Raw genomic sequence first — 12,379 nt, forward strand, 5'->3', positions numbered from 1 at the left:
CCCAGGACAGGTACAGCACGGGGTTAGATACAGAGTAAAGCTCCCTCTACACTGTCCCCCATCAAACACTCCCCAGGACAGGTACAGCACAGGGTTAGATACAGAGTAAAGCTCCCTCTACACTGTCCCCCCATCAAACACTCCCAGGACAGATACAGCACGGGGTTAGATACAGAGTAAAGTTCCCTCTACACTGTCCCCATCAAACACTCCCAGGACAGGTACAGCACGGGGTTAGATACAGAGTAAAGGTCCCTCTACACTGTCCCCATCAAACACTCCCAGGACAGGTACAACAAGGGGTTAGATACAGAGTAAAGCTCCCTCTACACTGTGTAATTAATGAGTTTCCTTTGATCACCAGTTCCAGTGAAAAGATAACAGATGTGAAACAATGAGTAACGGAATTAACTAAAAATATTGATGAAGCAACACTTCCTCTGATGTTGCCTCGAAAGCTGGTGTCCTGTGACCGCCTCTCTTGTCCATTGCTTCAAACCACAGCTGGCCTCCCAGTCTTCACCGCAGTAAAAATTAAAATACTGCAGACAGTGGAAACCTGACTTGAAAACAGAAAGTGCTGCAAGTGCTCAGCTGGTCTGACAGTACCTGTGGAGAGGGAATGAACAGAGCCAATGATTCCAATCGTTCTCCAGAATGGGCGGCACGGTGGCACAGTGGTCAGCACTGCTCCCTCACAGTTCTAGGGACCTGGGTTCAAATCCCGGCTTGGGTCGCTGTCTGTGTGGTGTCTGCACATTCTCCCCGTGTCTGCGTGGTTTCCTCCGGGTGCTCTGGTTTCCTCCCACAGTCTAAAAGGCGTGCAGGTTAGGTGAATTGGCTGTGCTAAATTGACCTTACCGTCAGGGGGATTAGCAGGGTAAATATGTGGGGTTACGGGAATAGGGTTTGGGTGAATCACAGAATCCCTACAGTGCGGAAGGAGGCCATTTGGCCCATTGAGTCGGCACTGACTGCAATCCCACCGAGGCCCTCTTCCCGTAACCCCACATGTTTACCCTGCTAATCCTCTGACACTGGGCTCAATTTAGCACGGCCAATCAACCTAATCTGCACATGTTTGGACTGAGGAAGGAAACCGGAGCACCCGGAAGAAACCCACACAGAGTGTGGTCAGTGCAAACTCGATGGGCCGAATGACCTCCTTCTGCACTGTCGGAGTCCTACGGGGAAGTTTGATGAAGCATCGCACCCGGAAACATTAATCCTTGTTTCTTTCTCCACGGATGTCGCCAGACCTGCCGAATACTTCCAGCAATCTGCTTTAATTCCCCTTCCTACGTCTCTTCGCCTCTCCATAGTCAATAACAATCACGTTGTCAGCGTCTATTTACAGCACGCACGCTCGTCACCGTATAATAACTGGATGGTGGTCCTGATCGATCCTTTTCCTCTTCTTTTCAAATCCCTCTTTACCCCACCCCGTCTCCATAATCTCTTCCGGCCCCACAACCCTCTGCGGTCTCTGGGCTCCTCTAACTCTGGGACACCCCCCAATTTTAATTGCCCCACCGGATTGGTGGCAGTGCCTCCAGTTGCCGTATCTGCAACACCCTTGTCGGATTTAAATACCTCTGGACCAATCTTTCTGTGTCACCTGACCTAATAACATGGACGGCACAGTGGGTTAGCACGGCTGCCCCTCACAGCGCCAGGGACCCGGGTTCGATTCCCGGCTCGGGTCACTGTCTGTTGGAGTTTGCACGTTCTCCCCATGTCGGCGTGGGTTTCCTCTGGGTGCTCTGGTTTCCTTCCACGGTCCAAAGATGTGTAGGTTAGGTGCATTGGCCGTGCTAAATTGCCCCTTAGTGTCAGAGGGACTAGCTTGGGTCATTGCTTGGGGTTATGGGAATAGGGCCTGGGTGGGATTTTGGTCGGTGCAGATGGGCTGAATGGCCTCCTTCTGCGCTGTAGGATTCTATGAATACCAGGCTGATTCCTGGGATGACAGATCTGTCATATGAGGAGAGACTAAGTCAGTTAGGATTATATTCACTGGAGTTTAGAAGAGTGAGAGAGGAATCTCTTAGAAACTTCTAAAATTCTAACAGGGTTAGACAGGGAAAGAATGTTCCCGATGGTGGGGGGAATCCAGAACTAGGGGGTCATGGTTTGAGGATAAGGGGGAAACCTTTTAGGACTGAGGTGAGGAGAAATTTCTTCACCCAGAGGGTGGTGAATGTGTGGGATTCACTCCCACAGGAAGTGGTAACGTTGTGTGATTCCAAGAAATTAGATATAGCTCTTGGGGCTAAAGGGATTAAGGGATATCGGGGTGGGGGGAAGGGAGAGATCAGGATATTGAATTTGATGGTCAGCCATGATCAAAATGAATGGCGATGCAGGCTCGAAGGGCCAAATGGCCTCCTCCTACATTCTGTGTTTCTGTCTGTGGGGTTACAGGGATAGAGCCTGGGTGGGATTATTGACAGTGCAGGCTCGATGGGCTGAATGGTCTACTCCCACTCCTAGTCTCTGTGTTTCCTTACGTAACTCAACATGACATTCGTTCAGTAACGCTCCTGCAAAGCACCCTGGGACTTCTCATCACATTAAGGGTCCTACATAAATGTTGTTATTTCTTACAGGAAACAAGAGGTCAATGAGAGCACCAACTGCCCAGCTAACCCAGGCCAAGTACCCGACCTGTTGCTTTCCTCGGTCTGTTTTAGTCATAGAATCCCTACGGTGCACAAACAGGCTATTCGGCCAATTGAGTCTGCACCACTCTTCGAAAGATCATCCTACCCAGGCCCTCCCCACCTGCCCTATCCATGTAACCCCACGCATTTAACATGGCCAATCCAACTAACCTGCGCATCTTTGGACACTAACGGGCAATTTAGCATGGCCAATCCTCCTATCCTGCACACCTTTGAACTGCAGGAGGAAACCGGAGCACCCGGAGGAAACCCACGCAGACCCAGGGAGAACATGCACAACCCCACACAGTCACCTGAGGCCGGAATTGAAGCCGGGTCCCTGGTGCTGAGAGGCCGTGGTGCTAACCACAGTGCCACCATTCACGGGATGTGGGCTCGGCCAGCACTTATGGCCCAGTCCTAATTGCCCCTTGAGAACGTGGTGGCAAAGTGACTCCTTCAGACCCTGGCAGCCCAAGTGGTGTAGGTGCACCCTCAGTGCTGTTAGGGAAGGAGTTCCAGGGCTGTGGTCCTGTGACGGTGAAGGAACAAGTCAGGAGTTGCGGGGAGTCGGGGGGCGGGGGGGGAGGTGTTGGTTGTGGGGGGAGGGGTTTGGGGGGTGCAGGATGGGTAAGTAGAGGTGGTGGGTAGGTGGGATCTTGTCGGCTGGAAGCCCTCGAAACCCAATTCGGGGCGAGGAATTTTTGGGATTCTCGCATCACCATTATTCCGGCTCCTGACTCCATCTCCCAGTTAAACAAAAGCGATGAGGGCAGGATTAACCTTGTGTACAGACCTGGTTGAGTTTCAGTGTAAAGTTGACCACCTCTGTCAGGTGGTGACTGGCCGCCTTGTTGCTGATGGAGGCTGTTATCACCTTGGAGTTTAACGGGCCGGTCCTCCCAGCCACTCCACCCCCTTTTCTGTTCTCCTCGCTGTTCAAGATGGATTCCAGGTTGTTGAAAACCAGCAAGGAGATGGCGGCAAAATCTGGCAGAGTGGAATTGTCCCAACGTTAATGAAAATGAAGACAGTACACACCTGGCCACATCTCCGGGATCGCTGGAGATTGGACATAACCCTGCACCCACGCCTCCACCCACACCCCCCCACCAAAGAAACAGGCAGTGGGGGTTGGGGGGGGGGGAGTGGAAGGTCAAGTGGGGGTGGGGGGGGGGGCACGTAGTTTGCAGTTGGCTGGACAGTAAGATTCTTCCAGCGTAGGTGGCAGGAAAATCCTGGCCAATGACTCGGAGGTTTCCTGCGCTGAGATCGTAGGATCTTCACTGGCCTGAAAAATCGGAGGGAGCTAAGGGAGCACTGATGTTGCCGGGCCGGATTTGGGAATACGGATTGAGACCCTGATCAGAAAATCCGGGTCATTTCACCCTCTCCGGCGCAGAATGTTTCCAAACCGTACAGTGATCCTTCACGCTCACGCGCATAAAATTCGTTCTGGATGTCGGCAGCAAGCACATTGGCATTTCTATAGTGCCTTCCACAGCCTCGGGACGTCCCACTGCACCTCACAGCCGAAGAAATACTTCTGAAGTGGAAACATAGCAGCCCCGACACCCAGGGCAAACTCCAGCAGTGAGCAACAAGGTAATAAAGAACAGCACAGGAACAGGAACAGGCCCTTCAGCTCTCTGATCATGATGTCTAAAACCCTCTGCATTTACGGACTCCGTATCCTTCCATTCCCATCCTGTTCATGTATTGGTCTAGTTGCCCTTTAAATGTCGCCATCGTACCTGCTCCCACCCCCTCCCTGGGCAGCCAGTTCCAGACACCCACCACCCTCTGTGCAAAAACTTGCCTCGCACATCTCCTCTAAACTTCTCCCCACGCACCTCCAACCGATATCACCTAGCACTTGATGTTTCTATAGCCTAGAAAAAAGCATCTGACCATCCACTCCGTCCCTGCCACTCATAATCTTGTAAACCTCTACCAGCTCACCCCTCAACCTCTGTCCTTCCAGTCTGACCCCTCGTCATAGCTAAACCCACCCAGACCAGGCAACATCCCGGTAAACGACTTCTGTACCCTCTCCATGTCCTCCTGGTCGTGTGGTGACCAGAATTACACACAATATTCTAAATGAGGCCTAATTGTACAGCCGCAGATAATGTCCAAATAATCTTCATCTAATAAACAGTTCAACAACTTTAGACTGTGACCTTTCTCCTCCAATTTAACCTTTTCTTTTTAATATTTCCCAAGAATTGTTTGTCCCGGTGGGAAATTCCCCCCCCCATTTCCCTCCCCCACTGGGCCGTCTGTGACTTGTCCTTAAGTTATGCTATATCTGCGCCGCAATCTCTCCCAACTATCCCACCTCCTTTTATATGGGCTAGGGGTGTGGCACAGTGGGTTAGCACTGCTGCCTCATTGCGCCAGGGGCCTGGGTTCGATTCCCAGCTTGGGTCACTGTCTGTGAGGAGTTTGCACATTCTCCCCGTGTCTGCGTGGGTCTCCTCCGGGTGCTCCGGTTTCCTCCCACACTCCAAAGATGTGCAGATTAGATTGATTGGTCATGCTAAATTGTCCCTTTGTGCCCCAAGATATGTAGGGGTAGGTGTGTGGGGTGATGGGATTAGGACCTGAGTAAGAGTTAGTGCAGACTCAATGGGCTGAATGGCCTCTTCTGCACTGTAGGAATTCTATGATATTGTTACTTGTGCGCTATACAGACAAAACATACCATTCATAGAGTATATAGGAGAGAAGGAAAGGAAACGCAGACTCTTCATCAGAGTTGAAGATAGGGAGGAATGTGCTGGAACTTTTTTTATTTTCTTTATTAATATTTTAATTGATTTATTTGTGTCAGAAGTAGGCTTACATTAACACTGCAATGAAGTTACTGTGAAAATCCCCTAGTCGCCACACTCTGGCCTGTTCAGGTACGCTGAGGGAGCATTTAGCATGGTCAATCCACCTAACCAGCACATCACAGTATCACACTGGGTTAGCACTGCTGCCTCACAGCACCAGGGGCCTGGGTTCGATTCCCGGCTCGGGTCACTGTTTGTGTGGAGTCTGCACGTCCTCCCCATATCTGTGTGGGTTTCCTCCGGGTGCTCTGGTTTCCTCCCACAATCCAAAGATATGAGATTAGGTTGATTGGCCGTGCTAAAATTGTCCTGAGATGTGTAGGTTAGAGGGATTAGTGGGTAAAATATGTAGGGACATTGTGGGGGGGGCCTGGGTGGGATTGTGGTTGGTGCAGACTCGATGGGCCGAATGGCCTCTTTCTGTACGGCAGGGTTTCTATGATTCTATGATCTTTCAGAATGGGTGAGGAAACCGGAGCACCCGGAGGAAACCCACGCAGGCACAGGGAGAATGCGCAGTCTCTGCACAGACAGAGCCCAGAATCGAAGCCGGGTCCCTGGTGTTGTGAGGCAGCTGTGTCACCCACAAGACCTTTTCACCGTATCCCAGTACACGTGACAATAATAAATCAAATCAAACCAATCCAAAAGCAGACTTGAAAGGAAGGTTAATTCCGGTTTCTCTCCTTACAGATGCTGCCAGAGATTTTCCAGCCTTTTCTGTTTCATTTAGTACGATAAACTAACAGCGTGCGACTGCGTGCCTGGATTAACTTACTACTCCCTGACAATGAGGAGGCTGTTACGAATGGGAGTTGGCTGCTGGCTCAATGCAATCTCCAGCCTGCCACGACTGAGGGTCGAAGGGACTTGTGTCACTCAGTTTGGAAGGGTCAAGTTGAACTCTTTACAGATAAGGCCTCCCACCCAAAACGTCGCAGAATTGTCCCACCGAGGGGCACATCGAGTGATGACCAGCTACTGGAGACGTCAGGAGCCACTAAACAAAAGATGGGGCAAGTAGAGTCACCCCCGCACCCCCCCCCCGCCACCGCACCTTTGCGTGTCCGTACACTCCCAACCCTCGTCCATGTTCTGTAGTGTTGCTGTGCTGGTGGTATCATAGAAATAGAATTATAGAAACCTTACTGTGCAGAAGGAGGCCATTCAGCCCATCAGGTCTGCATCGACCATGATATGACCCAGGCCCAATTCCCGTAACCCCTCATATTTACCCGGCTAATTCCCCTGACACTAGGAACAATTTAGCACGGTGGCACAGTGGCCAGCACCACTGCTTCACAGCACCAGGGGCCAGGGTTTGATTCTGGCTTGGTTCACTGTCTGTGTGGACTTTGCATGTTCTCCCCGTGTCTGTGTGAGTTTCCTCCCACATTCTGAAAGACATGCTGGTTAGGGTGCGTTGACCCAAACAGGTGTTGGGCTACGGCGACCAGGAAAATTTCATAGTAACTTCATTGCAGTGTTAATGTAAGCCTTACTTGTCACTAGTAAGCCATCTTTAACCCACACATCTTTGGACTGTAGGAGGAAATGGGAGAACCCGGAGGAAACCCACGCAGACACAGGGAGAACGTGCAGACTCCAGACAGACAGTGACCCGCGGCTGGACTTGAACCCGTGTCCCTGGTGCTGTGAGGCAGCAGTGTTAACCACTGTGCCACCGTGCACCCGCCTGTATCATAGGAAGATTTAGGATACACAACCTCAGGCTAAAGGGACGATCCTTTAAAACGGAGATGAGGAGGAATTTCTTCAGCCAGAGAGTGGTGAATCTGTGGAACTCTTTGCCACAGAAGGCTGTGGAGGCCAGGTCACTGAGTGTCTTTAAGACAGAGATAGGTAGGTTCTTGATTAATAAGGGGTTCGGGGGTTACGGGGAAAAGACAGGAGAATGGGAATGAGAAAAATATCAGCCATGATCAAATGGCGGAGCAGATGGGCTGAGTGGCCTAATTCTGTTCCTACATCTCATGGTCTTAGGGTACATGGTGCAGAGTCAATTGTCTTCATGGTTGTGTATACACTTTGATTGAACCTTATCTCATCAAAATCTAACATCTTAACCTCTCCCCCCCCACCCCCCCAACTATCTAGCTTCCTCTGAAATCAATCTGTGCCAATCACTTCAACCAATTCCTGTGGTGGCGACTTCCACATTTTCGCCACAGTCTGGGGTAAAAGAATTTCTTCAGAATTTTCCCACCAAGATTTTCATTGGTGACTTATGTTCTGTCGGTGGCCTCTCGCAGGCACTTCCCTCTCTTGATTAACCTTTCACATTCTCTTACTCAACCCGCCTCCCTCAAGCTAAAAATGACCCAGCGTTTTCCAAGCGCTCGCTCGTTCATGTCGCGCCCTGACATAACATCTCTGCATTCCCGCCTCTCTAGGTGATAACAAGTCGAGCTGCGCCTCACACTGGAAGATTTGCTACTAGGTTCGCACAACTTCTTCAGTTTTCATCCCTCTAAGATTTCTCTGCGTCCTCTGAACTTTCTCTACAATAGAGGGAGCGGAACCTCACACAGTGTGATCTAACCAAGGCTCTATCCTGTTTCGCACAACTTCCCTAATTTTCATCTCTATCCCTCTAAAAATAAACTCTGGTTCTTGACTTGCCTTTCTTTGCTGACCTGTGGCAAAATCTTTTTTGCTGACTGCTAGTCTGAGGTGGTTTTGGTCTGGAAGCACGGTGGCACAGTGGGTGATCGGAGTTGAGGAGGAACTTCTTCACTCAAAGGGTGGCGAATCTCTGGAATTCTCTGCCCGTTGAAGTGGTGGAGGCTACCTCGCTAAATATATTTAAGTCACGGGTAGATAGGTTTTTGACAGACAAGGGAATTAAGGGTTATGGGGAGAAAGCGGGAAAGTGGAACTGATCCACTTCAGATCAGCCATGATCTTATTGAATGACAGGGCAGGCTCGAAGGGCTAGATGGCCTACTCCTGCTCCTATTTCTTATGTTCTTATGTTCTTAGCACTGCTGCCTCACAGTGCCAGGGACCAGGTTTCGATTCCCGGCCTCAGGTCACTGTCTGTGCGGAGTCTGCATGTTCTCCCCGTGTCTGCGTGGGTTTTCTCCCCCAGTTCAAAAGACGAGTTTGGTTAGGTGCGTTTGGCCGTGCTAAATCCTCCAGGTGCCGGAGTGTAGCGACTAGGGGATTTTCACAGTAACTTCATTGCAGTGTTAATGTAAGCCTACTTGTGACACTAATAAAGTAACATTAACTTTTTCTCTTCCTAAACTTCCTTGTGTCTTCCACACAATCATCAAAATGTCTAACTATGGGTGGATTGTAGTCGTGTAATGATTTTGCCATGAAACTACTAATCCAGAGGCCTGGACTCTCCGAGGAGGGGGTGGTTACTGGGATAGGGTGGTGGAAAGGGCCTAGATAAGGCACTCTGCCAGAGAGAGCTGGTGCAGACCCGATGGGCCGAATGGCCTCTTTCTGCACTGCTGTGATCCCCATGATCCCTGCGGTGGGCGGGACTGGAAATCCCCTGCCCTGAAAAGCTGACTGGAAGATGGGTCAAAGGGGCAGGTGTTTAGGAGCATCTTGGAGGAGGCGGGAGAGGTGGAGAGGATTGTGAGGCCTCCTTAGCGCACCAAAGTGAATAATAGCAGACTTTATAAAACGGTGAAGCATTTGGGGCTGGAAAATACAAAGCATGTTGGAAAAGGGAGAACAGGTTTACCAGAGTCATTTTGCCCAGCGATTGTTTTCCAGTTAATCTCCATTGTGTTATTCCAGACCTGCAGTCCCACCACCTCGTCCTCCGTTTTATTTTGCCCACCGAACACCTGGACCTTGAGAGCTAAGAGAGAAAAATAAGACCCTGTGAAGTATGCAGTGTCAAAACAAGTTGTCCTACCCCTCTCTCGCTCTCTCACAAGTTTGCCTGTCCCTATTGATGGGGGTGGGGGCTAATAGTCTGCCCCTGCTTTAGTTGGGCAGGGGTGGAGGGGTGTCCCAAAATGGGTTTTCCGTGGGTGGGATTTCCCCTCTCGATTGTCCCCGTGGCCCTCCCATGTGGTGTCACATGGTTCCTGCAGCGCAGAGACAAGTGGTCCCATGTAAAAATTTTGGTTATGTACAACTAATAGGCCTCACTGCTGGAAATCCCACCACTCTAGGCGTACAAAAGCCTCCCCCTCCCTCCCCCCCGCCTCCCTCCTGACAGTGGGATGTGCCGTGGCCATGGATCCCGACAGGTATTTACAAATGGGCAGAATGGCAAAGGGAACCTGTTGGGAGGTGTGCGTGGGTAAGTACAGACGCCTCCCACCTCCCCCACCCCTGGGAGCAGGACAGGGTGGTATGGGGAGAGGGTTCCTCTCCCTGGGTAGCACCCTGAGCACTTCCAAGGGCTTTGCTGGGTGGTAGAGGGTGGGATGGGGGTGTAGGTAAAAAAATAAATGACGCTCCAATCTTTCCCGGGCTGACACAGTTGACGGGACAGCCTTGCGCAGAACCTGCCCCACCGACATGACACCGTGGGACCCCCCCCCCACCCCACCTTGAGAATTTTCTTTGGGCCAAAGAAAATATGGCAGCTGGTGGGCTACACTTGGCTTTTCCCATCCGAGGTGAGAATATGGGCCCTCTCACTGCTGCTTCACAGCACCAGGGTTCGATTCTCGGCTCGGGTCACTGTCTGTGCGGAGTCTGCACGTTCTCCCCGTGCCTGCGTGGGTTTCCTCCGGGTGCTCCGGTTTCCTCCGAAAGGTGTGCTGGTTAGGGTGCTAAATTCTCCCTCAGTGTACCCGAACAGGCGCCGGAGTGTGGCCGACTAGGGGAATTTCACAGTAACTTCATTGCAGTGTTAAGGTAAGCCTTACTTGTGACACTAATAAATAAACTTTAAACTTAACCAATGAGGGATTGGAACCAATTACAGCCTTCAGCTGTGATAGTCGCATGGTTCAATGGCTTATCATTGAATTTATATCTTCTAATACAAAGATGAAGGTACTATCACTGAACTATTGCCCATTGAACCATCATCTTTGCATTAGAAGATACTAAATTCAGGCCACAGTCTAGAAATCTGGGCACAAAACACTTGCTGATACATCATTACAGAATGAAAAGCTTGAGGTATGAGGAGCGTTTGAGGACTCTGGGTCTTTACTCATAGAAGTTTAGAAGGATGAGGGGGAAATCTCATTGAAACTTACAGAATAGCGAAAAGCCCAGACAGAGTGGACATGGGGAAGGTGTTTCCATTAGTCGGAGAGACTCGGATCCGAGGACTCAGCCTCAGAGTGAAGGGATGGCCCTTTAGAACCGAGATGAGGAGGAATTTCTTCAACCAGAGGGTGGTGAATGAGTGGAATTCATTGCCACAGAGGAGGCCGGGTCATTGCGTGTATTGAAGACAGAGGTTCTTGACTGGTAAGGAGACCAAAGATTAAGGGGATGAGACGGGAGAATGGCGTTGAGAAACTTATTAGCCACGATTGAATGGCAGAGCAAATTTGATGGGCTGAATGGCCTAATTCTGCTCCTATATCTTACAATCTTATTACTTTCACCCAAAGAGGTACAGTTCAGGTGGATTGGCCACGTTAAGATGTTCCTTGGTGTCAGGGAGATTAGCAGGGTAAATATGTGGGGTTATGGTGATAGGGTCTGGGTGAGATTGTTGTCGGTGTACGCTTGATGGGCCAAATGGCCTCCTTCTGCACTGTAGGGATTCTATGATCCTTCATGTCCTCTGCACCCTTGGGTTGGTCTTAAGCAATTTATAGCCAATGACATGCATTTTAAAAAAATCTTTCATGGGAGGTGGGTCACTGGCTGGGCCAACATTTATTGCCCATCCCTAATTGCCCCTTGAGAAGGTGGTGGTGAGCTGCCATCTTGAATCGCTGCTGCAGTCCCTGGGGTGTAGGTACACCCAGTAAGAAGTCTCACAACACCAGGTTAAAGTCCAACAAGTTTATTTGTTAGTAAACCCACTAGCTTTCGGGATTTGGTCTCAAGCAGAGCATATAAAGGCATGCACAGTTTACAGAATACTGATTAGAATGTGAGTCTTTACAGCTAATCAATTCTTAAAGGTGCAGACAATGTGAGTGGAGATAGCATTAAACACAGGTTAAAGAGATGTGTCTCCACACATCTCTCAAACCTCATGGTGTGTGCCTTTTAGAAGCTCTGTCTGAGACCAGAACTGTCCACTCACCTGATGAAGGGGCAAACCTCGAAAGCTTGTGGGTTTACTGCCAAATAAACTTGTTGGACTTTAACCTGGTGTTGCGAGACTTCTTACTGTGTTTACCCCAGTCCGACGTCGGCATCTCCACCTCGTGTAGGTACACCCGCTGTGCAGTTAGGCAGGGATTTCCAGGATTTCGACTCAGCGACAGCGAAGGGACGGCCTACTTCTTTCCAAGTCAGGATGGCGAGAGGGGAATGGGACAGCCTGCGGCAGGCAGCGAGCTCCCAGCCAAAAAAACGGCAATGAAAATAAATTGATTGGATGATCCGTTGGCTACAGATGGAGAACTCTTCTTCAATATCGAACTTTGAGATGTTCTTTCCGTTTGAGAGGGCAGGGCGGTGGAGGTGGGGGGGGGGGGTGGTGGGGGATGGTGGGGAACGGTGGGGAACTTCAGTTCAAAGGGCTTTGGGAGAAGACCTCTCCAACAGTGCGGAGCTCCTTCAGGACTGCAGCGGGGTCATTGGCCGCACTGAGGTCGCCGGAGTGCTGTCACATGTATGAGTGAGAACACTGAGGGTGGAATATACCCATACCGCCTGCCATCATAGCGGGTGGGGAGTGGAGCCATGCAAAAATCCATTGACATTCCGTCGAGGATTCCCAGCTTTGGGTGCGAGCGT

General features: G+C 50.5%; 1 protein-coding gene across 1 annotated transcript in view; it reads right to left on the minus strand.

Annotated features, from left to right (window-relative positions):
* Window positions 1-12,379, minus strand: part of LOC145339378 (adhesion G protein-coupled receptor E3-like) — a 54,884-nt gene that overhangs the window by 19,242 nt on the left and 23,263 nt on the right. The window contains exons 7-8 of the mRNA XM_080183822.1: window positions 9,228-9,347; window positions 3,460-3,653 (exon numbers count right to left, since the gene is read on the minus strand). Of these exons, the coding sequence (XP_080039948.1) occupies window positions 3,460-3,653; window positions 9,228-9,347 (314 nt within the window). The remainder of the gene's footprint in view (window positions 1-3,459; window positions 3,654-9,227; window positions 9,348-12,379) is intronic.

The sequence above is a fragment of the Carcharhinus amblyrhynchos genome, unplaced genomic scaffold (genome assembly GCF_965287045.1).
Source record: "Carcharhinus amblyrhynchos unplaced genomic scaffold, sCarAmb.v2.hapA scaffold_434, whole genome shotgun sequence".
NCBI lineage: Eukaryota > Metazoa > Chordata > Chondrichthyes > Carcharhiniformes > Carcharhinidae > Carcharhinus > Carcharhinus amblyrhynchos.